At 45.0% G+C, this 27,078-nt stretch overlaps 1 protein-coding gene across 4 annotated transcripts in view; it reads right to left on the bottom strand.

Moving 5' to 3' along the window:
- Positions 1-24,796, bottom strand: part of nrp1a (neuropilin 1a) — a 74,491-nt gene extending 49,695 nt beyond the window's left edge. For 2 of the 4 annotated variants that reach the window (XM_074621227.1, XM_074621228.1), the window contains exons 1-4: positions 24,153-24,796; positions 22,367-22,836; positions 20,755-20,929; positions 1,794-1,975 (exon numbers count right to left, since the gene is read on the bottom strand). In XM_074621227.1, the coding sequence (XP_074477328.1) occupies positions 1,794-1,975; positions 20,755-20,929; positions 22,367-22,433 (424 nt within the window). In that variant the 5' untranslated portion in view covers positions 22,434-22,836; positions 24,153-24,796. Of the gene's footprint in view, positions 1-1,793; positions 1,976-20,754; positions 20,954-22,366; positions 22,837-24,152 lie in introns of all 4 variants that reach the window. The other 2 variants (XM_074621225.1, XM_074621226.1) reach the window with 1 other exon arrangement.
- Between the last annotated feature and the right edge of the window lie 2,282 nt (positions 24,797-27,078).

Here is a 27,078-nt window from a genome sequence, read left to right as displayed (position 1 = left end):
GCCTCATTTATAATCAGCGAGACTGGGAAATACCAGGCTAATCATGGGAAGAATGTAGTCGATTTAACCGGCCTATCAAGGGGAAAGGAGGAGGGAGTGCGTGCAGGATGAGTTTGCGTATGTTGGGGTGGAGCGTCTCTTTGATCTCGTAAATGGAGCCCACACTCCACCAGCTGCCCCGCCGCGATGGTGACACGCACAAGCCCAGAAGACACAAACACACACTAGCTCCTAGATTAAAAGGAAGGAGGGACCTTGCAGGGACATCCATCATGTCTGCCGAGGTCACCGGCGGGGGCCGTCCCATAGACTGCTGCTAAGGTTAATTAATGAAAGTGGAGTCTGTAGCACCTGTCTGCCTACAAGTCACTCTCCAGTTATGTGCTGTCCTCCTCCTCCTCCTCCTCAACCTCCGTCCAGTCCAAACAAAGGAAGGCAGCCAACCAACAGGAAGTCCTTCCTCTTTGGGTTGCTGTGTTCTGATAAGATAGACATCCTCTGAGGATATCTGTGGTTTATCATATACACGATTACCCAGAGGACTTATTTTTAGGTTAAGGAACCTCCAACTGATTGGATACCGCTGCAGTGAAAGTACTTCCTTAACCCAGTTCAGAGGCTTGAATTCACTTTCTCCACCACCAGCTCACCAGTGGTTATAACGGCAGGTTCTTGCTAAAAACTATACCAACACTTGAAACATCGTTTGTCGAATCAATGCTCAGCAAATGATAACCTTGCTTATTGTACAATCATTCACACCAGATAAAAACTGCTACAATTATGGAACATATGGGACTGTGATTCATTGGTTTCGAATGGAGCATATTGCATGCCATATTGCGACTGCATAATTTGATGCTCTGGTGCCTTGACTAAATCACAAACAAACCATGAAACTAGATGGAGAGGCTGTTTCTTGCCTCATTATCACAATTATTCCTACAGTTTCCAATAATGAATTACACTGTGTGCGTGTGGTGGTGTCGCCTAAAGACAAATCAGATTGGAGAGCTACTTTAAAGGTACAGTGTGTAGGATTTGGCGGCATCTAGTGGTGTGGTTGCAGATTGCAACCAACTGAGTACCCCCCTGCTCACTCCTCCCCTGCGGTAACATGAGTTAAAAACCATGGTAACACCTTGCTCAGAGGCCATCCTTACCATAATAACACTTCAGTACTTTAAAAGCAACGGAAGTCAGACGGCAGCTGGCGGTACCACGGTTTTGCACTCTTCGGCTCAGGTTACCGCAGTTTCACAAGCGTGTCGGAGAACTACGGTGGCCTTCAGGTAAAAAATGCTAAAGGCTTTCTCTAGAACCTGAGTTTGGTTTGTCCGTTCTGGGGGCTAAATTACGAATCCTGCTATAGCGAAGGCGTGACCCACCCTACTAGGCCTCTGATTGGCTAGTACTCGCTGCCTTCATTGATTGGATTAGTTAGGTCTAGGCATGAGGAATCAGATTGGTTAGGGTAAGAATACCATGGTAAGCAAATCAGAGGTAGAGTAAGGGCTAGTCAGAGGCAGGGTAAGGCAGGGCATGCCTTTGCTACAGTATGATAATTTCCACTGTAAGTGCTGTTAGCACCGTTAGCACCGTTAGCCATAAGCCGCCGGCTCAGCAGTCGCTACGTTGAGAGCCCTGCGGAGGCAACAGAAATGCTCCCAATTTCGCATTCATGCTGAAAAATTCTATAACATGAAACATAACTGTGTTTGTAAGTCTATATATTTGATATATGTGAGGTAATATTTCAAAGTGAAGCTGCAGCTGTGTTAAAGGCCACCCACCTGTCTTGAAGATCTCATATCGGATGGAGAAACCCGCCCCGTGCGTCTCGTAGTCCGACACGAACTTGATGAAGAGCTGGTTTCCGGAGGAGACGACCGGAGAGGGAGCGATCTTCCCGCAGTATTTCCCCACCAGCTGACCGCTCTCGTCCACGCCGTCTCGCACCTCCACATAGTCATACCTGAACACAAGACAAGAGAAGCAGCGTTAGTTAGACACAACGTGCTTTAGAAAACCACCTTCAGGTTTGGTTTTCATTTCTTTCCGTTCCTGTAGATTGGACTTGTTGGAAATTACTACATCACTGTTATTACGCTCATGTTGTGCACACTACTGTACTGTAGATTCATACTCAGAGGACCGCATGCACGCAGAGCAACACAGCATATTGTGCGGGTAATGTAGTGGAAATAAAACACTGTGTACTAATGAGGTCTCAGGTTAAAACTCAGAGAATAGGTGGGCAGGTTATGCTTTCATTATATCGCCCTGGCACAAACACACACACACACACACACATACACACTGTAGAGGTTTGTGCTCCCAGCAGCACTGAGGTCAGGTTTACGTAACTGCTTTGACTACTGAACTTCAGCTGTCTATCTCCTGTTTAACCACTAGGTAACACTGACAGTCTCTTGTATGAGAGAAAATGGGAGTTGAAAGTGATTATATGTTGGCCTTTGGCTTAGGCTGGTGCATTGAAGAGCAGGTGTTAAAGCTGTTAAACACCCACCCCACACAAACATCACATCCAAATGGAATTTCAGACCTACGGCTATTGAAAGGGAGCAGCCGCCTAATTGAGTCGGAGCAGAAGAGGAAAACAGCTTTGAAATAGGACTGGGAACAGGAGCCGTGACACACACACACACACACACACACACACACACGCACACGGATTCTGGCATACGAAACTCAAGCTGGTGGAGGAGGAATTAGAGTGACTGGCCGACGAGGGTGGTCTAAACAGCCTCTGGTTATCAGTGCATGTGTGTTTAAATGCACTTGAGTGGTGGTGGTTTTTTGACTCTAGTGCCTCTATGTGTGTAAGTTTGCATGATGGTTCAGATGACTTTTCCGTGCCGTGTTTTGACTGTGAGTGACGGGGCGTGCGCAGTTCCAAAAAGCAGATTTCGGTTCGGGTTTCCACGGTTTCCTAATTGCCCATAACGCCCGCTTTCCCGCCAAGTTTTCAGCTCTTCAGGCCGGCATATCCCCGCCTAAACCCAAATGACCTGCTGCGACGAGACTCCATCTTCATCAGAAAACAGAAAAAATGATTCACAAACAGTAAATATTTCTGATGGATGTAATGTGCAGCAGGTGTGAGGGCGCATTCGGCGAACACATGCTCTTTCTGTCTCCTCCTCCTCCCTTCCTTTAGAAAATATGTGCCTTCTGGGCAAAGGGGCCTGTTTTCATAGTTTTGCTCGATTCCCAAATTACTGTCAAAACATCACGTCTCCTTAGCGATTCTGCAGTTAATTTGTTTTTTTGTTTCACACAAAAAAAGGCGATTTACACTTTGAATGACGGCTCGGGGGTGGGCTAAATCCCTCAGGCGGGGCCCGACTTGTATCCACACGCACCCTTCTTTTGCCGTCTTTTTCTACAAAAATGGTTTCCTTCACCTGCTTCACATTTAAAAATACGTATTTGTAAAAGTTACCAGAGGTGAGATGGGGGTGAAGGGGGGTGTCTACTGGGATTTCATATATAAAAGCAAGTAGTAGGACTCAGCTATTGAGAGAGGAAAGAGTAGAACTAAACGTAGAGTTGAACAGAAGTGGCACTCCTTGAAATGGGGTCCCCCGAGGAGGTGCAGTGGGTGGATGGATGGCTTTGTCTTTCTGCTCGGATGGAGTGATCTGAGGTGATACGGAGCTGTCAACATGCATCAAGTGCCTCGTCTTCTTCATCTTCTCTCTGTTAAATTTTTAGTGTTGGGTTAAAGGCTTGGTACCTGGCAAGAAAGCAGATGCCTGTCTATAAAACCAGTGACTGTCAGTATAGGCCCGTTGATCTTGAAACCTCTTTTCAGGATCCACCCCATGCATAAAGAACTGTCTAGACCAGGGGTCAGCAATCTGCGGCTCCAGAGCCCCTCTCTAGTGGCTCCCTGTGGATTTTTAAAAAAAATGTGTGGATATGAATAACTGTTTTTTTGTTTACATTTTCATTTTGTATTCATCATTGTTGTAGGTCTATGGTACGACGGAGTATTATGGCCACATTAAGGGAAAAAAAATAAATCTGAGATTTCAAGAATAAAGTCATAATATTATGATAATAAAGTCATAATATTATAAAGAAGCAATTTTACATTATTTTCTTTTTTCTCGCAAAGTTATGACTTTATTCTCGTAACATTACGACTTTTTTTACGTAAAGTTATGACTTTATTCTCGTTACATTACGACTTTATTCTCGTTATATTATGACTTTTTTCTCGTAAAGTTATGACTTTTTTCTCGTAACATTACAACTTTATACTCGTAATATTATGACTTTATTCTATTAGACTTATATACTATATACTTAGACTATAAACTGTGTTACCTTCATCACAAAGCTCAAATGTTTTGCCGCTCCAGACAGATTTCTTTTTTTTTTTTTTGCCTAAAATGATAGTAAAGGTTGCTGAGCCCTGGTCTAGAAAGATCTGGTTAATTCCACTTGGGTTTCGTATATATCTTTAAATCCTTTAGGTAGCTCAGTCCTCTCTTTTCTGTGTTAAATAACCCCGCTCGAGCTCTTTGGCCTCTCTTCATTTCTCTGAGTTGTGATTTCAGGTCTTCTTCCTCGCCGCGCCGCCAGATGTGGCAACAGCCCGGCTCGGTTTACACAAGTACCACTTTGTTTTAGCTACTTTATCAACTGCAGCACAGTAAAAAAGTTAAACTAGTTTCACGTGGTGTTTACAATGTTATTCTCCACCCCATGCGCAGCTAAATGGCCGGGGCGTTACTCATTATTGAGTTTAAAGGGCTCCCCTGGAGCAGCGATCGGGTTTCTCTCTGTTCTAACGTTGTCATCGTCTAGTTTAGTCACCGGAGCAAATATTGATGATGGAATAATTGAAAGTTACAAAACTCGTAATTTATTGCAGTAAAAAAATATATATTATTTTTGCTTTTTTTTAAAATATTTTTTATATACATTTTTAATATCAATTTCTCTGCTTGGAGGCTTTCACCTCTCCTCTGTCATTCTGTCCTGACTCCTCTCCTGATTCCTGTCCTCTCTTCTCTTGTCCTGGCTCCTCTCCTCTCCTCTCCTCTCCACTTCTCTCCTGACACCTCTCCTGATTCCTCTACTCTCTTCTCCTGACTCCTCTCGTCTCCTCTCCTCTCGTCTCGTCTCCTCTTCTCTCCTGACTCCTTCTCTCCTGACTCCTCTCCTCTCCTCTCCATCTTTCGGTTTCCAGTTCAAAACAGGAGAGCATCAATCTTGCCGTGGCCCCGCTCTGTTCTATCAGCAGACTTATAATTCACCTCAGAGCCTCTGTTTCTGCCCCCCTCCCCCCCCTCCTGCTCCACCCAGCAACTGCCAAAAGCTGAGCATTGCCAGATGCCTAAAAAATTGATGCTGAGATGCATCATTGAGATGAAGAAGGAAGAGAGGAGCAAAGCTGCATGCAGTACAGCTGACGGAGCTGAGCAAGTGCTTGTGCGGTTTTTGCTGTTTGTGTGTACATGCAGAGCATCGCGCATATTGTGTGAGCACATGAACAGCTGCCAGGTCAACCAATGTTTTCATTTCACCCGTCCTCACAAACCCCTTCTTACTCACCATCCAAACACAATTATTACGAATTATTTTCGTTTCCATTTCGACTCCTCACACCTCCAGAAAAGCTGTTTATTGCATTATTACCCCGGCGCATTATCATCAGCTCGGATGGCCCTTGTAAAGGCGGCACAGCGGGAGAGAGGATGCAGATGGGAAACGCCCTGGGGGTCCTCGCTGTGCTCTATGTGCGAGGAAAGAAAAGAAAGAAAGAAAGAGACCTCCTTCTTCCAAAACGTCTCTATTTGTGCCTAAATGACTGGTGTGTCAGCCAGAACTCCAGCGGTTCTGCGCCAATGGGCCCCACACGCTTTGCTCTGCTAACACAGGCCCATCCAGGCCATCCATATCATCTGGAAGACATTACAGCAAATGCTTGGCGGCGGAGCAGTTCGACGGCGACAGAAAGGCTCCCCCGTTGCCAGCGGTGTTAAATGTAGCTCTAAACACCTGCGGGGACTCGCTTCTAGAGTCCTGAGGGAAGACGGGACAGTTGACAACCTCTATTTAGAATCATAAAAGAAGAACGTGGCCATCTTTTAAGCCCCGGATGGTCCCACACATTGGGGGTCCTCCTGACCTTCCGATTTATACTTAGATTCCTCTTCTTAAAGGTCCCATATCGTGCTCATTCTCAGGTTCATACTTGTATTTTGTGTTTCTACTAGAACATGTTTACATGCTGTAATGTTAAAAAAAAACTTTATTTTCCTCATATACTGTCGGCCTGAATATACCTGTATTCACCCTCTGTCTGAATCGCTCCGTTTTAGCTCATTTCAACTGAATTGCAACAGAATTGCAACAGAATTGCGTTGCTAGGCAACAGTTTGGGTCCATGTTTACTTCCTGTCAGCTGATGTAGTTCACATACACTGCAACAGGAAAGGGACACATTTAGAATGTTTACGTTTAAAACCGTGTGATGATGTATATATATATATTTGCATATTTGTGACATCACAAATGGACAGAAATCCTAACGGCTTGTTTCAAACGCACAATTTCTGAATACGGGGCTGTATGTATTTCTCCGTATTTTTAGGTTGTAATAACACATGAGGTTATTATGGAATTTTTTCCCAATGATACCAGAAACATTCTGTCTACTGCTGCTTTAAAGGGGCCTGGCGTGGTGATTTTTTTTTATGTTGTATCACTTCTGTTGTTCTTATTCCTCATGACACTACAATCCAGTTGAGCCATGCACCTATTAATCGGTCTAGTCTGCTTCGGGTCTGGGTGGGCCTGCCACAACACACACAGACGATTACACACACACAGCGAGCTGCCTACCACAGTGCTAATAGTGAAAGCGGTTTGCCAATCCAGTGGGGAAATTAAAGGGAAAAAAGAGGGGTAGGCGGGGGGGTGAATGTAATTCTCAACGACCTTCGCTTCACCGACTCAAATGTATTAGCTTGCCTTCTTTCTTCAGGCACAGAGAGAAAGCAATCCGCTAGTGTCAAACGAGAACATTAGCCCTCCTCGCGAAGCCAAAGAGAAGGCGACAAACCGACGGCCTAACAATATAACAGTTATATTGCCTGAAGCTTTCCCATGGAAACAATCTGTCCCCCCCTCTATAAATGTCTGCTTGATATGGTCCTATAAAAGCAATGCAATCTGAGGCAACGGAATAACGCTATGACAGACTGTATAAAGCCGTCACACAATTGGTTTCATTTCTTAATCAGACCATTTATAAGCTCAAGCATGCCGTGGAAACCCCCCCACAACAAGAGCTCTTTCTTCGCTATCACTCCCTTCGGTTCAGCCTGCGTATTAGAACATGGCATTTCTCTTTCTGCGGCTGTCACGGTGTAACTCGCTGTTGCACGGAAAACATGTCACCTACAACATGTCAAAACATCTCCGGGTAACACAAGTGGAGAGGCCTAAACAACGGGGCTCGGGACAGCTCTGCGAGGCCCAGGGGGACTCGGCAGGAAAGAGAACTTTGTTGTCAGCTGTCAGAAAACTCCGGAGACCTCACGTGTTTAACGAGTCTCGGCTAACAAACTGTCACTCGGGGCTTCTGGGAAAACATCATTAACGTTTGTACAAGGGGGCGCGAGACGAGCTGATCCCCCCGACTTTTTCCAAGCCTGGAGGGGACATACCTCGATGAAATAAAATGGTCTCTCTTTCTTTACTTTTCCCCCCTTGTGGGTGACATTCATTAACCCGCACTAGAATAACAGGTCCCCTCTTTCCTGTAATGACCCTCCCGCGTCAGCTCGCCGACAGACAAGGAAGTACGGAAAAAACTATCTTAATGCTCTCAGCTGAAAAACATTAATTGACTTGCTAACATTACGATTTTTATTGAAGGTCAAGACCTCATCGTTAAAACAGAAGCTTGACCGTGAAGCTGGAAAAAATGTTCGGCCATCACCCCCCTCCACTGCTGTATCTCCACTTCTGAATCCATGGAAAATTATCGCAAGAGTGGACGGCCTCAGAACGTGGCAACCTACCCAGCGGGGCAAACCACCAACCAATCAGAGCTGATGGGTCCAGGAGTGGTTCCTCGCCGGCGAAGAGGGGGGAGAAGGGCATGATTGCTCCGCTTGCCACCACACTGCCACACGGATGGATGGGAAATATAAAAAAGATAGATATTCCAGCCCAGCTGCACCCCTTCCAACTGGCCTCTTTGGGTGTCACCCCCGCACGGATACGGTCGGCTCGCTCATATTTTTAGACGATGAGTGGCTGTTCTTGATTTTGCGGCGGCCTCGGCCACACGTCTGTAAAGCATATTCGCTTTTCGCCGAACAGCAATTATCATTAGCATTGATGGATTTAGCATGCCTCCATCCATTAGCTGTCCTAATTACACTGTCGAGAGATCTGCTGTCGCCAACAATCAAATTAATGAATTTGGCTATTTAGACTCAATTATTGCATCCCCCCCCCCCAACCCGCCCCCCGCCCTTTGCAACATGCACAATAATCCTTTATTCAGAGATATGAGCGCAGACTGACAGAGGGGGAATTCTGAGGGGGGATCCTTTCTGCTTAGCACAGAGCAGGCTCACTGATCGAAGAGGTTAGGGGGGGGGGGGGAATAAGCAGGGTACATAAAGCTGACCACAGAAGCTCCCACTGTTAGCAAGCCGACTAAATCCCCCCCATGCTCACCTCACATGTAAGGCCTACTGCACTTTGAACCCCGGCGGTGCCGAAGTATGTTCAGCTGACTTGCTTTCTATTCCCACGGGGCGGCTGTGACATGCCTACAGGGCCGAAGTGGAGCCGTGCACATTTTCCAGTTCATCCTGTTAAGCACACTTTGACCTCTTTCCCCCTCATTAAAATTGCAAAGCGTGACAAATAGGTCACAATAACGTGATTATAGAAACGCGAAGAGGTTTAAACAAAAGACGCAGTCAATTTGCTCGCCGTTACTTAATCATTTGTCATTTGTCTTTGCCTATAACGCCGCTGACTTAAAGGTCCCATATCATGCTTATTTTCAGGTTCATACTTGTATTTTGTGTTTCTACTAGAACATGTTTACATGCTGTAATGTTAAAAAAAAACTTTATTTTCCTCATACTGTCTGTCTGAATATACCTGTATTTACCCTCTGTCTGAAACACTCCGTTTTAGTACATTTCAACGGTATTGCGTTGCTAGGCAACAGCTTGGGTCCATGTTTACTTCCTGTCAGCTGATGTTATTTACATACACTGCAACAGGAAATAAACTGGGACACATTTAGAATGTTTAGGTTTAGAACCGTGTAATGGTCTAAATATTGTATATTTGTGACATCACAAATGGACAGAAATCCTGACGGCTTGTTTCAAATGCGCAATTTCTGCACATGGGCTGTGTGTATTTCTCCGTATATTGAGCGTTTTGATAGTTTAACAGTATTTATAAAGCACCTGCTTAATAATATAAAAGACATGAAAATCTCACTTTTTACAATATGGGACCTTTAATAATAAAATAATCAAAGGTTAATAATCAAACTTATTATGAATCAGAAAATCAAATCTGATTATTTAAAACTGATTTTTTTGGTTGTGGTGCATCCAAAAATGATATGATTCCTGCTCCAAGAGGACAATGTTCATCTTCCGCTAATAGAAATTGAAGAGAAAAATGTGCATAAAACACAATGAGTAGCTGATTATCCCAAAAATTTGATAATACAATAAATCATAAAAATCTGATATTCAGCTAGATTTTTGCATTATTGAATACTTCTATCAAATTTCAACTGTATGTTTTTAAAGTATTCCAAATAAAAAGTGATTATTTCAATATCAAATAAGTGATAAATATTCCTTTGTCTATATGAAAGCTGTATGTAATAGCTGCAGATGTGAGAATATCCATCTAACCACATTACTTCCCCAGCACACATCTTGTTATCATGAATACAGCGAGAACGAGTAAGTACAATTAATTAGAAAACTGCCCACGGCAAAATGGAAGTACACATTTAGCACTTTTTCCCCCGCTAAGTGAGCTTCGGAAGTGAAATTGCTTAGCATACAGAAGCTCTCTGAATGCATCTTAGTGTGGAGATATGAATATTCAAGAATATACAAGACACATTCACATTTGCTTTTGCAAATGAATCCCTTTGGGTATGTTTCTAAGGAACACTTCATAGAAGTAAAGCAGCATAGTAATGGTCTTATTATATAGTCCTTTTGACTGAGAGCTATTGTGCAATATGTCAGTTATACACCCCTATCATAAAAAAGGTTTAACAAAGCCAGACACTCTGTGATATGATTTACAAAGGGCCAAAAAAAAGAAAAGCAGGAATCTGGCATATAAAAGTCTGAAAAATACAAGGAAAGAAAGCCAGTAAGATAGAAAGGATGAAAAGTCTTGTGTGTTTCCTCAAAGGGGGGAAGAGAGAAAGGGAGAGGAGGTAGTGGGGGGGTGGAAGAGAAGCACCCCAGCCCATTTCTGGGGCCATTACAGAAGGGAATGGCTCCCATTTGTCCCACCTTGACATTTGAGAGGATCTCTGATTACACAGGAGAGAGGGGCAGGCAGAGGTGAGCGGAGAGAGAAAGTCCTCCACAGGGGTCTGTGGCACGGCTCGGATGATACGCCGGCGTTACGACGATGAGAAGTCATGGGTAAAAATAACAGGGCGCGGGGAGAAAAGGTGGCGATGTGGCACAGCGGGCTCCGACGCGTATACAGCTTTAAACACACTGTCACTGCCCTGCTCTAGTCGCCCACTCACCTCTTGGGGCACCTATGGGACTCAGCGGCACAGATACATGCACACGCATCTTAACCGACTGTATAATGACGACTCAAAGACCCAGAATCCTACGATGAGTTCACAATGTATGGATTTGTAAAATATCTCGATGCATTGCAGGTTGAATTGTTCTGATATACCAGTATCAGAAATGTGTCCGATACTACCCAGAATTCGGGATTGGGTATCACCGAGTATGCCGGTATCGGATCGGTAATTGGTATCATCCAATACCGCAAGTTCAGGTATTGGAATCGATATCGGGAAGAAAAAAAGTCCATAAGCAGGGGCCCGAAATGGGCCAGGATTGGGGGGGGTGTTACATTATTTGGGCTACTTCAATCATCTTTCAACATTTGAGAGCCTCACGATTGAATCTGTGCAAACCAAAGATCACCACTTCAAGAAAATAATGTTGAATTTCTTTCTGTAGCTGACCAGAAAACAGGCATACATTTCCATTAAAAAAACAATAACAAAAGATTGGTGAAAAACCAAGCTTATGACTCTGTTAAGTTGCCTCAATATTACTTGGAACTTTTTGTGACTTTTTGACCCCAAACTCCAAAGAGTTAACTCTCAGAATAGACCAGGATCTTAACCCTAATCAAAAGGGTTATTTTGAGTATGTCCCAAAAAAGGGGTTGCTTGTTAGAAGACAGACTATTACTGGATATCCTGTTCATGACTACATGTGTAAGGATGCACATGATAGAGGCCCCGGGATACTGGAACCACATGACAAGAAGAAACATAGAGATAATTGTCAAAAACCTTGAGCTAGTGACCCACTGAACTCAAACAATGGACTAAAATTAGCCGAGTGAACGCTACATAACTTACTGGCTGACGGCATGTGCTCCCCAAAATGGAGCGGTATGTCTAGAAAGGCAATCATCTATCTGTTTCTGATGCTGTGAGAAGGTAGCGGCGCTCCCCGCTGGGTAATGAGCTGTTTGTGCGAGGAGCACGCCGCATTCAAAGACGGCAAAGAGGAGCTGAGCAGAGAGGAGGGGAGTGAACGGAGGGAGGGGAGTTGAGGCTGAGGTCAACCAGAGGTAAAGCCTTTTGGGTGCTGTTCAGAACTCCGTCTCATCTCCACAATGGGCAGGAAGGGAGAAAGGGTGGTGTGGCGTCTGGCGTGGGTGGGATGGCGATGTTTTGCTGGGTTAAAAGGAAACCGAGTGGCGAGGGGGATAGAGAAAGAGTGCGAGTAAGTTGAGCGGTTGATGGAGCGCCGGAAAAGAAACAAAAGAGAGAAGTGGTGCAAATGGCTGATAGAGGTAGTTGGCAAACAGGTGCCAACATGAATCCAGCAAAAAAGGTTCAGAGGCGTGAGGCATACTCTCTCTCTCTCTCTCTCTCTCTCTCTCTCTGAGATTCTTTTACATGGCTCAGCAACAGCCAGGAAGCTCGAGGGCAATGGTAGTAATAACTGCACTGGGAATTATTCAATTAAACGCCCCATCCGTCCCCCGTAGCGTTCTCTTTTTTTCCCCTGTCATCCCTGCGGTCTGCGGAGGCGGTGGGGGATCGAGGGGGTCAGGGATCAGTCTGGGCTGGGTGCTCCGTGACCCGGTCATCTGGCTGGACACGCAAGCCTCTTGGCTGGGAGCAGGGGGAGAGTGTGAACAGGCCCTGAGAGAGAGTGTCTTGGAGGATTGGGATTGTCCATTTCGTTGTATACACTACAGACAAACCTTCAACCACACAATAACCTTGAGACAAGACAAGCTATTTCTAGTTCTTAACAGGAAAAGGAAAAAGGATGGTGATAAAAATAAATAAAGCAAGTGTTTTTAACAATAGGCACATATTTGCGAGTATGGCCAGTTGTTGCCAGATTTCCTTTGAATGTGGATCAGTCCTCGGACACAACATCTATACCGCTTAAAACCACATCCTTCACTTCATTCTGATGGCTGCATTGTTCTCGCTGCGTGCGAAGAACTCACATTTTTCCAATGATGCACCACTTCCAAAGCCAAAATAGGCCGTGCTGCGAGGGCCACGCGCCAAGCGGTGTATCTCTTCCGTGGTGCCGGGCAGAGAGGCTGAATGCTTGGCATTTACAGAGGCGATCTAAGTGCTGATGGCTGGCCAGCCCTTGCCAGCAATTTGGAGGGCAAATTGTAGGGGCATTAACTGGCCCCTACAATCAAACTCTCTTGCCAACTTGGGAGGCCGTCTGTCCGGTTGTGAAATCCTCTGGGAGATTGTGTTAAGTATGCATGGAAGAGAGGGGGCCTTCTTGTCACTTGTGTAGGCAGGGGTCATCCCGGAAACGGCTTGGGGTACAGGCTACTAATAACACTTGCATCTCTACCCTACTGCGATAATGCCTAAGAAGGTTGCTGTGAGGCTGAATTTACAGCCTTTTTACTGCACATCTAACAAAAGAAATAAAGCCGTGAGAAAAAAAAAGTAAAGTGGTGGCTGCTACGAAAAAGAAAGACCACAACTAATGTCGCCAATTTAGTGAGGAGAGATCAAGCAAAGAGCAGACAAAGCGAGGGTTTGTGAGTGGCTCTAACTCAATCAGAGAGCAGTGGGGTACCGCCCCATCAATCACTGTCTGCTTGCCGCCACGGCCCCCGAATCACGCCCAAGTTGAGTGGCAGAGAAACACCGGCGAACCGACGGCCCGCTGTGCGCAAAACAGAGCGACCGAAAATGACCCCGGGGATCTGGGGGCTGAGACGGGAGGGTCATTGGCTTTACTTCCTTCCTACCTACCCCACTGCAAACAAACTTTGCTTCGCCGAGAGCCCCTCTAGGGACTTGCTTGATTGTTTGAATAAAGGACCCTTGCGGTCCCTGAGCCCCCCCCTCCCACCTGCCAACCCCCCTTGTGGATCTGTAAGCACTGTGGCGTTAGGGCAACAAACAGGCGGCGTACCACCGCGGCCACATCAATCAAACTCATGAGCCCCATTCAAGGTTAGACCACTCAACGCAACATGTCTGACAAGCTTGGACACGCTGTATTAAAGTGTCCAGACCTCCCTCATCAATTCCGCTGAACAGCCTCTTCTCTTTTCCTTTCTCCTCTGGGACGGGTGGCTAAGTAAGACATTGGGAGGTACTATTTCTAAGTAATCCACCCTTCGACTACTGCACTGCCACCCACGTATCATGAACTCAGTTCATTCACCCTCCTCATTCCCTTCTTGTTGTTTTCCGACGCAGCCTCGTAAACTGAGAAATCAGCATTTAATGGAAAGGAAAAAAAAGAGGCGAGAGACGAAAACCTGTTGCTAATTATATTATATGAGGCGGAGAGAGGGGGAGACGCAGCTTATTGCCAACTGTCCTTTGGAAACAGAAATGCATAATTGAATCATAGCCTCGGCGTTTAATGCTTATTCATCGGCGCTTGGAAGGAAAACGCGTATGAATTTTTCTAACAGTCAATAGATGCGTGTCCAGATAGAGACCTGAGATTACCAAATGCTGTCCTCTAATCATGAGACTCTCCGTGCGGCTCCTTTATAAAACAATCTGTTTAGGATTAAAAAAAAAAAGTAAAAGAGCATACGGCTGACATCTCTAAGCTGTGTGGGCCGCGGCTCCATTCCACAAGAAACTTCCATATAGGGAAGCTTGTATTGGTCGAGGGGCTGGAAATAAAAAGAGAAAAAAAAGAAGAATTCAGCAGCCGTTTGCCAGAAACAGCTTAGTGACACTCAATCTCTGGCAAAACACGAGCCGCTAACTCCCACATTGAGATGAAAAACAAAACAGGCAAGACACGTGAGACCGTGTGATGCTTTTGTGCCGCCGCAGATATGTGACCGAAGGCTTGAAATCCAACGGGTTATTTATGAGCGCCGGCCTTGTCTCCTCTCTTTCTCTCTCTCCCTCCTTTTCTTACTCCTCGGCTGTGAAGTGGACCTCCCCTCCCACTGCGAGGTAGAGTGGCTCGCCTCCCGGTTGTGGTCAGGTTGTGCATGAATCAAAGTGGTGACAGAGCAGCGGGGAGGATGGCAGATGCCACGGCCAGAAAGCTTTTCAATCAGGCTGCCCTTCCAAGCCGCGGCCAAGGTGAAACACTTCACCGGCGGATGGAGAAAAAAAAAAAAAGGACCCTCAACCCCACGGTCACACACACACATATTGCATGCACACAGACCTACTTTAATCCTGCTCATTAGCCAGGGAGTAACCCCTTTATGTTTAAAAGAGATGAAGAAGAGGAAAGAGAGTGAAGGTCAACGGCGTCTCCCGTCTGCTGTCCCGTCTCTTCTGCCCTCTGGCTAATTAACAAGGTTATTTCATTCGGCTCTGAACGGCTCACCTCACCTCATCATGCGGTTACCTTTTTACAGGTAGCAAATGGGAAGATGTGTTGTAAACAGAACATTTAAGATGCAGAGTGCTCGTCTCTGGAAGTTTCACCACGCTAACAAAATAAGATTTGGTATAATTGCAGTGAAGCGCAAACAAGACATATTCAAAGTGGATTGCTCTTTGATACGCTGCTGACAAGCTAGTCTTTCAATGTAATTTCAGGTGTAATTTGATTTCCATTGTTATGAACCGTGGGAGTCTATTGCTGTGGAAAAATACCAGGTGCATCATTTCGGGCTGCTTTTTGTCAAACCTGGTAGTTAAAAGAAGCGGCGTCGCCCCCGCGCGCTCCTTATTTCGCTGTGCCTGCTTTTACGGCGCCGCTTTGAACTCCGGATTCTTCCCTGACATGCTCTATGAAAAGAAGCGACAGAAATAAATGTCCGCTAACAGGCCCGTAAGTATCTCCAACAATCCGTGTCACTCCAAAGCCCCGGAGGTCACAGTGCTGCCCCTTTTTTAAAAGCCTCCACCGCCACAGTTAAGAAAAGGCTCCTGTTGCGTTCCTGCTTTATTTATCTTTCCTCCATGACAACGGCTGATAAGCGGTCACACGGCCCACCTCTCCTTGTTTGCCCATGGTTGCCCTTGCAGAGGAGCGTGAGAGAGGAGTAAGGAGGAGGGGGGGGAAGGAGCTGTTTTCAGATCTGGTGAGGAGTCCTCACTCTCCAGCTGTGAATGCTTTTCAGGTGGCAGGGCAACAGGGGAATTAGGGAAAGTGGCCCGAGTGGATCTTTTTGCCCCTTCTGTCCTCCTACTCTCACTTCCTAGAAACAGGTGGCACTCTTTGTTGGGGCGCTGCGACGATATGAGTGAAGATTCCACATGACAAAGAGAGACAACTATAGATCCAGCGAATAGCCCCCCCCCCCTCCTTCCCAAGCTACAGTTAGTCATCTCTGGAGTCCAGGCATGGTCAGGAATACCAGGAGGGACTTTCCATATCTATTGTGGAGGATACACAGCAGAGAATGTTTGCCTTCCCAGCAGGCCGAGCAGCTCCACGGGGGCAGCTCAGCAGGAGGTCGCTGTGGAAAGGGGTAGTGGGACTACAATTTAAAAAGCTTTGGGTTACAGGCACCTGAAGGCGGGGGGGGCTCTCGCAGACTTTTTGAAGCGTGGAGAGGTGGGAGGCTTTCGCCGACTTTTCCCCGCGATCTCCCCCCCCCAACAAAGGGCTGCTTGAAGGAGGCATTCCTCAAATATCTCTGCTGCCTAGTACCACCCTGCCATACATCTCATCTCAACCCCCCACTACTCCCTCCGTCTACTGACTGTCACACTGGAATTTCTGTGAGGTCCACAAAAATACCAAGCAAGACAGAGAGGAAAAACAAAAGAAACGAAGAAGTGCTGAGAAAGAGGAGACAGTCTCTTGGTTTTTAACCCCTCTCTCTTCTGCTCCTCCAAAAACAAACAGAGCAGCTTTTTGACTGACTGGCTTGCTCGCTGCGAGGGATTTCAGAGCGCTGGAGAAGTTTTTTTTCGACCCGGTCAGCAAATCCGATGCCATCAATGATTCATAATGTTGTCAGGAGTGCATCGTATCGGTATGAAAGTTGGTTCTCCTACTCGAAGTCAGCAGGAGATGGAGAGAACAGCCTGCAGCTCAGTATGAAAGATTCAAAACTGGGAATTTTATCAGATTTTCTAAAATCTCACTTGAACGGTGAGAACTATAGAGCTGTCTTACAATTTAGATGAATCGCCCCTTCAATCTGCTTTACGTGAAACCTGCCTGTCACTTGTTTAGATTCAAATCCGCTCCATTTTTTCCGTCAGATGGCAGAGACGAGCCTGACAGCCCCTTATCAGATCGCAGGGAAACAGAGTGCATCGTGCGCCGGGAAAGGGAGCGGAGCAAAAAGCATATCTATTTACTCCGCTTTTTCACTTGAGCTAAGCTCACTCATTCCACTGATTTTTCAGAGCGAACCGACTTCAAATATTTGCCCCGACGCGGGCTGCGCCTCAAAACTTCATTAGCTGCAAGAGAGCGGCCCCTCCCGAAAACTGCACTCTGTGAAAGTCTACAACGGTGCGTGAAAGGTAAACACGCTCTGCATTCAGAATGGCAGGGCTCACTTAAGTCTCCTTATCTCCATGATGAAGTGTTTTCCTCCACCAGCTCTCAGGATACAGGCCTCTGCAGCACTTCCCCAAACAAACCTGTCAAGGGGTAGCGCACACGTGCAACAACATCGCCCAGGCCCAGACTCCACTCTGTTTTTCTTTTTTACGAGCACCACTTTGAGTGCTTCTTGTTTGGTTTGCTGATAACAGCCATGTTGGGGGGAACATGCGGTGCATATGTGTTCCATTTGCCCGCTAATTAGATTGCAAGGCAGTGCACTGAAGCGTGCATTGTGGGGCCCCCGCCGCCGCCGCCTCCGCCCCACTCTAGCCTGTCCATCAGATAAGGAAGCCATTCTGGCTCTCATCAGTTTCCATTATGTAAGGGCTGATTTGGTGAGTGGAGCTGCGACAGGGAGTCTGACGGGTCCGACACAAATCACACCCAACTACTGTCTACAGATAGCAGAGGTAACTATTCCCCCCTCCCATAATCGAGTTACCTATGATATGCCTTGTCAGCGATTAGCACAATAACCCAGTCTCGTGTTACATAGTGCCATAATTTGAAATTAAGGAGGAAAAGGGGGAAATGGATGGTGGCTACATTGTGAAGTGGAACTAAAGTCCCATGAAAACCACTCCATTAGAAAGTTTAAAAAATGAAACGGTACACCGGGTTAAAAATAGGAAAAAGCTGGAGGTCAGAATGCAAATCTCTGATGTGGCCCACAAGAATCAGAGACTTAACTTAAGTTTCACAGCCGTCTGCCTGGTGTCATTTGTTAGCGTTTCCTCCAGACAAGCGGTTTTATAACCTTCTGACCACACTATTTGGTGTCACGCAGCTCGTCTGCAAATAGACAAGCGAGGAGGAGAGAGAGACGCTTGCAGATAGCAAAACTTCATCTAACACATTTTATGAGCAGCTTAACTGGCAATCAGCACATTCAGTGGCTGCTTAAATGAAAGCGCAGAGCTAATTTGTAAATGATACATGCTTGGATCACTAAACTCAAAGCCCTTCCCGCCCGCCCTCCTCTCCTCTCAAACTTGGAGAAAAAAAAAAGCAGCCTTCCTCGAGCCTGCAGCGACTAAAATTCTTTTTACTGCGTGTGTTTAGAAACAGGAAATTCATTCCTGACTAATTTGATTAGCACGAGCATTGTTTCTGCTTACCCCCCCTTCCTCCTCCTCCTCCTCCTGTCCCTTCCTCGCTCTCTCTTTCTAACTGAGGATCTCAGACAGTTTAACAGTCCCTCTGGTGCTGAAACCGGACCCAAAAAGAAGTGTCAGGGGAGCATCCAGTTTTTTTAGAAGACGGACGGCAGCGTTCGCAATGCCATAAATCTCTGACAGCAGGTTAAAGTGGAAGGATTGAAATCCGGGATTAAAAGATCAAACCCTGCAGACATATATACGGAGGGTAGAGGGGAGGGGGGGGATTGAGGGAGCACAAAAGAAGCGTAGGGTCCAGGTTTTTTGGGTGGAGTGGGGATACAGTAACAGGAGCCGGCAAAGCCCTGTACTCTCCCGAGCCCCGCAGCGTAAACAAACAGCTGAGACAGAGGCAGGGCTGAGGCACCGACACACGCACCCAAACCACACACACACACACACACACACACACACACACACACAGAGAGAGACAGGCAATCAGAAGGAGGCAGTCTGCCCAGGCGAGGCTCACCTTAGGGCACCCACACCGACACAGGCTCATCACATTACTGTCTGTCTCCCGTTTCATCGGTTTAAACTATCTATCTGACAACAGGTCGGCCGCTTGGCCCCTTTTGTTGGATGCGACAGCTCGCGGCTCACGAGTCAAATAGGGATCTAACCGTCACTGAGAGATTCACCTTAAAAAAAAAAAGGTAATTTCACAAAGTTCTGAGTTGAAATCTAAGTGGGGGAAAAAACAGTCCACTCTGACATTAAAGCAGCAGTAGGCAGAATGTTTTTGGCATCTTTGGTTGAAAAATTCCATAATAACCTTCCAGCATTTTGTAATTCAAGTGTTCTGAGAGAAAACTAGACTTCTGCACCTCCTCATGGCTCTGTTTTCAGGATTTAGAAAATCTAGCCCCGTGACAGGAGACTTTGACCAATCACAGGTCATTTCAGAGACAGAGAGAGAGAGCGTTCCTATTGGCTGTTCATTCAACGGAGGAAGCTGTCAATCACTCGCAAACTCTGATCAAACTGTCAAACTAGGCAGCGCTGATCAGATATGAATTAATATTCCATTACCGTAATGCCTATTTTTCTTACGTAAAATGTTTTCAGATACATCTCGTAGTGTGCTCCAGCTGGTGGGCGGTGCTTGGTATTTCCTCAGCAGATCTCAACATGGCTGCCGGATCACAAACTTTCTCATTTGTACAGCTAAACAGTACACTACAAGATGTTTCTGAAAATATTTCAGGAGAGAAATAGGCATCAGGGTATTAGAATATTGATTCATATTTGATCAGCGCTGCTTACTTTGACCGTTTGATCGGAGTTTGCGAGTGATTGACAGCTGCTCAGAGACGGCAAGACTCCAGCTCGGCTCTGATTGGTTGTTTTCCTCCGGTCTGTGAAATCTTGCAGATGCCATTAGGAGCACATGATTTTTGTCAGATTACATGTCTCATGCTCTACTGTCAGGATGTAGCGACCATTTTTATTTTTTAATCATATTTGCTCCATTTCTACCCACTGCTGCTTTAAGTGCGAGTGACTAATTAATAAAATAATCTGAGGCTTTTTTTTCTTCTTCTATGAAACCCATTCTTGGAACGTCTCACTTTGTTTGGAGAGTAATGGGATTTTAAGAGGAAATATGGATAGTAAATGGCTCATAAAGATGGACAGTTTTTCCCTTTAGTAACCACAGTTAATGGCCTCTGGCGGGACCGGCAGCTCTCTCCCTCTCAATGCCTTCTTGCAAAAGTATACGACAGTTCAAATCAATATTACACGCTGCTGACTTCACCCCACGAGAAAGCGAGGACATTCCGAAACCCAAATGGCAGGAGGGGTGAGACATTCCTGCTGCCCTGCATGTGTTGTGTGGCAGCCGGAGCAGGAGTGCATTGACAGTGAGCCTGCGGACACTAGATGGCGCAGTTTCATGTGCAATATGCATGAGGGGAAGGGGGGAATGAGTGTCACACACACACACACACACACACACACACACATATGGAAGGAACACACATGTATGCATGCTATAAAATATGAATGTTGTGTGAACAGCTTCTACACAGCCTCTAATGGTGCTCCCAAAGTGAGGTCTGGGGGCTACTTTGAAAAGCTTCCCAGACAGTTTAATTTCACTAATAACTGTTATTTCATTCACATATGTGAGCAGAATTAAAGCATATTTCCATCTTTATTCCTGACCATCTTTAGATCAAAATCACATTGAATGAATTGTTTTTGGGGGTTTTTTGGAGGGGGGGGACCAAAAGCACATCTGTTTTTCATAGGTAAAGACAGCTCGGTGTACTCACTTGCACTCCCGGTCCTCCAGATCGAAGTGCGGATTGAAGTTGATGAGGATCCGCTGGTGGGGACCGGGTGCCGATATCACCCACACACATCTCTGAGAAGGGGGATAAGACAGGGGGTATCCGGGCGACGTGAGGTAGTTGGCGGTTGAGATTCTGATGTTGCCTCCACATTTGTCTGCAGAGGGGAGCGGAGAGAGTTCTTTAAGGATAGATAGAAAAACAAAGGAAACTTAGACTATTTCATACATCTGATGCTCCCTATTATATACACATTTATTATAACCACATTACAGCAGCATACAGAGATAGAAGAGTTGGACTACATAAGACAGTAGAAACTTAAACTTTTGTTCCTGAAGTGAGGGTCCAAAATACACACTATCTATCTATCCATCTATCTCTGTTTATCTACTTATCTGTCTGTCTATCTGTCTATCTATCTTTCTATCTATCTCTCTATCTATCCATCTATCTATCTCTCTCTATCTATCCATCTATCTATATGTCTATCTATCTTTTACAGAGTTTAACTGGTCAAGACAAACAAATGTTAAAGGGTCTTTATAATTAATTGTGTAACAATGAATTGTTGTTTAACAAAGAATGTATTTTGTTCTTTAGTATTATCATTAATAATATTAACATTGGTTCTAATAGATTATAATATAATTTATAGTGAGCTCTTGTGACAGTTGGGATGAATACACTGAGATGAAAGAAAAACATTAAAATTAAAAGAAAAGGAGAAGCTTTGGTTGGATGTAGAAGTGATCCAAATAATAACTAAGTATGAATGGAGAAGCTTCAGAAAAAAAAAAGTTTATTTTTTCCCCCAGAAGCCAAAAAGTCCCAAAGATCTACAGCCTTCCAGTTCCTTTAAACTACGGTATGAGTTTCACCATTAAAGGGGATTATCCTGTTGTTTTTCCACAGGCCCGCTACTCAACATGTATCTTCATTTAGCGCGTTTTCATCCTTTTAACATAAAAAAAGCTTCCACCATCTGCTGCTCTAACCTACTGTACACACACATAAACACATTCACAAACACAAACCTCTTTTAAAAAATCTATTAAATGGGAATAAAAAGCGCAAAGTAGAAACGAAAGTTACATGATGGGGAAGTTGTGTAAACCGGAGGATTTGGAGCTGACTTTTTGAACTTCACCAAAAACACACAGAAGTTCTTAGTGTAACCGATAGCCGGCCTCATAAAAGGGGATTAAAAAACTCTCAAAAGAGCTTATTATAGTTTACAAGCCTCACAAGAGACTGTAAAAAAGATATTTAGTTGTTTTTTTTATTGTGTCGAGAGATAAAAACGCATAACAAAAGGAATATTAGATGAATAGCATAAATACAAGTTATAAAATAAAGAAGGATAATCTCTATAAAGTCACTATTGAGCAATAACGTTTAAGTATGTGATGAAATATAATAAGAGGGATTGTTCCCGAGCTGTTGGGTGAACGGGCAGGTGAGTTTGCCAAAAGATCAGCGGAGATCAGCAGGCTAATCTTTTAGAAACATATTGGGATTATAGTAGCTTTGCTGAGTACATAAAAAAAAGCTTTATTTATTTATACAGATATATATCAGATGTCACACTTACCGTTTTTGAAAGCCTTGACCACCAAAAGGATTCCCATGAACAGGAGAAAGACTAATCCACAATGCATCCTTGTTTTCTCTCCCAGAAAATAAAATTACGCATACAAAAAAAAAACAACTCCGAAATTAAACTCCTCCAGAAGATTCGTTATTGGGGTAAGTATTCTTCTTCTCTCCTCTTAACTCGACGAAATAAAGCAGAAGGTGTCCGTTATTGAACGCAGTTGTTAGTGTGCTGGTTCAGGTCTCCTGGTCATCCTCCTGGTCCTGGTCCTGGTCGTTCAGCTCCGGGTTCCTGTCGCCGGTACCGGCCGCGCTCCTCTCCTCTTCGGCGCACACCGTGCCATCTCCTCTACCAGGAGAAGAAGAAGAAGAAGACCAAGATGTGTTGAAGAAGAAGAAAATGAGCCACCACTCCGGTTCTGTTTTACTCCGTCAAATGGTGATGCCTAGGCGGGAGGTAATCCTTGGCTGCGGAGTGAGAGGAGAGACAGACGGAGAGAGGTGTTATAGGAAGAAGAAGAAGAAGGTGTGCTCGTGCTGCTGCATGCGGCCACCGCGCGCTCTGGACATATATACCCAGATCTGTCTATATAACGCGCTGCCTGTCGCTGATACAAACAAGGCTATAAAGGCAACGGATACACACACACACACCTTCCTTCTCAAAAATTGTGAGCACTTTGCTTCTATAGGCTCAGAGTGGGATGTCGGAGAGGTTGATGATTGGCTTGATTACAAATAGCCAACCTATGTGCGTCTTTATATGTAAGAGGAGCTCCACACTGAGTCACAGAGTAGCAGCAGTCCGTTAAGTGACATGACTCTCTCTCTCTCTCTCTCTCGCTCTCTCTCTCTGTCTTTCTCTCTTTTACTCTCTCTCTCTCTCTCTCTCTTCCCCTCCCTCTCTCCGTCTTCTCTCACAAAAAGGAGCTAGACATTAATGGGAGATGTAGTAACTGAACAGGACTCCATCCAGGAGACATTATTTGGGTTATCACCATGTACCAAATATGATATTTGGCACAAAATATGGAACATCACGAATCATGCATTTTTACAAATCTAAATCTGGATTGTAGGAACATGGGGTGTTTCCTCGGGATGTCCTCCTCCGCTTCTATCTGGGACTGATCATTTAATGTGACACACTGAACTAAGAAGTTCCCTTCCAATCCCTCAAAAACACAAGATCCTCCAGCTCCAAAATGAAAGCACATATCTGTATACCGCAGTGCTTATTAATAGGCCCCATTTGTTTTTGTTTTTTTGCACAGTAGCTAAATAATAGAAAGTGTTTTTCTTCTCCCCTCTCTTTAGACCTTGTGGATGTCTTGTATCCACCAGTTATAAGCTCTATCCAGATGCGCAGATTGTCTGCCCCACAACAGTGACACCATTAAATCAGCTCTCTCTCTGAAATTTAGGGGAAATCAATTAAAGCGTAAATGAAAGTAGCCTCGAGTCATTTACTGAAGGCTGATCTTTAGTGGGTCACTCTACACACAGAAAGGAGCGGAGCAGCAAAACAACCTCAATACAGTCCTGTATAGCAAAATCCTGCATAAACACAATGCATAAAAAAAAACTTTTAATATGCATGTTGTAATCTGAATATTTTATAACCCCCAAAAAAATGAATTAAAGGAAACAATAGCGGGATCTTAAGAGCCATATTTGTAGAATTGTACATGAGATCATACAAAATGATGAAAAATCTATATTTCTGTGCGCTCTATAACGCAGCGTTGTTTATTTCACGCATAATAAAAAGCTTGTGCATTCACCTGCGTGTTGAGGACCCGCAGACCCGCAGGCATCCAGCAGCCCTCCTCTCTCCACCTCCAACATGCGTGGAGGAGCAGTGTGTACGATCCGATTAGGCTTCACTCCGATCTGGTTTCAAATGACACCAGAACTTCTCCAGAGAAAGCAAGTCAAATTATTTCCTTTCCTTCAAAAAACAACCCTTTTTTGTGCGTACGCCGGGTGGAGAGCCACAGCTTCGGGGTCCTGGGTCCCGCACCGCTTAAAGACGCGCAGCCGCTGCCCGGAGACTCGCTCTCTTCTCCGCGTATATAGCCTCCTCTCCGGCGCTGCTCTCTCTCTCTCTCTGGGTCTCTCTCTGGGTCTCTCTCTCCTCTCATTCAGCGCTGTCACGAGTGAAATCCGGGCCAGTGTGTGTGAGAGGGGAAAAAAAAAAATAAGCAGTCCCAAAAAATATGAAAGGAATGTAAAGAATAAAAAGTCCCGGTTGATCTGATACAAGTTTCGTTCCGTTCCGTTCCGTCCGTGTCTCCGTGCGCCACCGACCGACCGACCGCTCTCTGATGAACGCAGAGAGGTTTGAGTCCCTGTTTGAGTCGCTGCCAGCTCCACACGCCCCTTTACGAGGGATGAGTGCGTGCGCGCGTGATTGTTGGCGTGCGTGCGTGTGTGTGTGTGTGTGTGTGTGTGTGTGGAGGAGGTGTCTCTGCAATCGAGATGCAGATTTCACCCAGCTGCCTCTCTCTCTCTCTCTCTCTCTCTATCAGCCTGTAGCCTTTATTGGACGTATCAGAAAGTCACATTAGACATTGAACGCACCACTAGCCTGATAGAAGCGTGTCTGTGAGCCATCTTGAATGAGATCTATTTATTGTAGATCACTCACAGAAAATCTGTCTTATGTGCCCATATACTGTATTATTATTATAAGGGTGCAACAGGCAGTGGATGTGTAACTCCCTGTGAGCATTGTGGGATTATTGAAGTGAGATCACAGGCAGCCTCTTACCCACTATACAGGTTCCTATAGGAATATCATAGAGGTACTATATGGGCTGGCTGGGGCCCTGTTTTCTGGGAGCCTATAGGGGCCCATGGGGACGCACACTGAGTGCACACTGTTGTGTTCCACGAACAAAGAATCTGTTCTCCGTTGGTGTACACGGACAATCTGTCTGTCTGTCTCACACTTCAAGCCTGTACCAAAAAGACACTCTCATATGTCATTTTAACCAAGATGTCGTTGTGAGCGACATTTAGAGCTGCTACGATTAACGATTAGTTGTCAACTGTTAAATTAATCAGCAACTATTTTGATAATATATATTAACAGCTTAAGTATTTTTTTTATCTGTTTCCAGTTTCTTAAATGTGAATATTTAATGGTTTCTTTACTCATCTATGATGGTTAACTGAATATCTTTGAGTTGTGGACAAAACAAGATGTTGGAGGGATGTCATCTTGGGCTTTTTCACCATTTTCTGACATTGTATAGACCAAACAACTAATCGATTAATCGAGAAAATAATCTACGGATTAATCGACAATGAAAATAATCATTAGTTGCAGCAACGGTGACATTATACTGTACGTGCGAGACGTGACACCAACCGGGCAGGGGTGTGAAGTCATGAAAAACTAAAAATAAAAGTCGCTATATTTGGTATTATTAATGATCAAAACAGGATTGATAGCAATCAAATGAAAACAGGTGTTGGACTTGGCATGTGCGAACTGTTGAATGAGCACCAGAGGTGCAAGGGGGAAGGTTTCTGGATATGAAGTTTGGACTACGAATGCATCCACAAACCATCATTTGAAAGCACTTATTCCAGGAAATGACTATTGAACTATAGCAACACTTCTGCTCTAAACATCCATTCACATATTTCTCTCATTGTGAAACTCTCCCGTATAGAGGAACTGAAACTAAAGGACTTTTTCAGAGTTCCTCTGAACTCTGCTTCTCTAACCGCTGTCACTGCCGGGCTTTAAGGGTTAAGCCTGGCAACACACTGCTGCTCTACTTCTCTGCTGTTTTAGCTCAATTGACTGCAATAACTGGAGGTTTCCAGCTGCAGGTCTCTGTGGTTGTTAGAGGAGTCTTCTGGTCCTGTAGGGGGCGTCAGAGCTGGCGAGCGGCTCACAGAGAGAGAGAGCGAGAGAGAGAGAGAGAGAGAGACACCCTTTGCTCCTCCAGCTCACCTTACTGTAATGCTTCTGAGATGGCACAGCTGGGTTTAGAAAACAAGTGCGCTGATTAAAAGGTTTTTTGCAGACTTAATCACTATATTCAGCATAATTTTGAGTCAGGCTTCCCCATGCATCAGCATTACCAGCATTAACAGTCTTTGTCATGCGCTGTGTATTATAATCTGCTTGTTTTAAGAAATAAATCATTGTGTTATTGCCCTATAGAAATGTAAGCAGCTGTCAGTTCAGGAGGTTTGCTTTATGCACATTATTGAGATGTTCCTCCTTTTGAAAAGTTTTTGTGACACAATAGAGCAAGATATAGTAAGCCTACAATCCCTGCACATTATTATTTTCTATTCCTAGAGAGAGAGAGAGAGAGAGAGAGAGAGAGAGGGAGACAGCGAATCGAGTGGCTTTATTCCCATCCCAGCCTTAGTAATTCTCTGTCTTGCTGATAACACAAATGTTAAAATGGTGCCGGGCATCTCTATCAAAGGCAGCCCCTAACTAGCCCTTCGTGTCTTCAGGATAACACAGGAACAATGGCTTAGTCATTTCACAAGGGTGCCTGCCTGTGTCGTATCTAAAATGAAGGGGTGGGGGGGTGGGGGGGATTGTAGGGGAACAATAAAAGAGCCATTTAAAGGATTTGCTTCTTCACATACTGTATATCCGCACTAATCTTTAGTACGGCCCTGATGAATAATTAGCTCCGGTACAAAAGCAGACATTTTATGGCTCCTGTGAGC

The sequence above is a fragment of the Sebastes fasciatus genome, chromosome 21 (assembly GCF_043250625.1).
Source record: "Sebastes fasciatus isolate fSebFas1 chromosome 21, fSebFas1.pri, whole genome shotgun sequence".
NCBI lineage: Eukaryota > Metazoa > Chordata > Actinopteri > Perciformes > Sebastidae > Sebastes > Sebastes fasciatus.
This window is presented reverse-complemented; position numbering and strand designations above follow the sequence as displayed.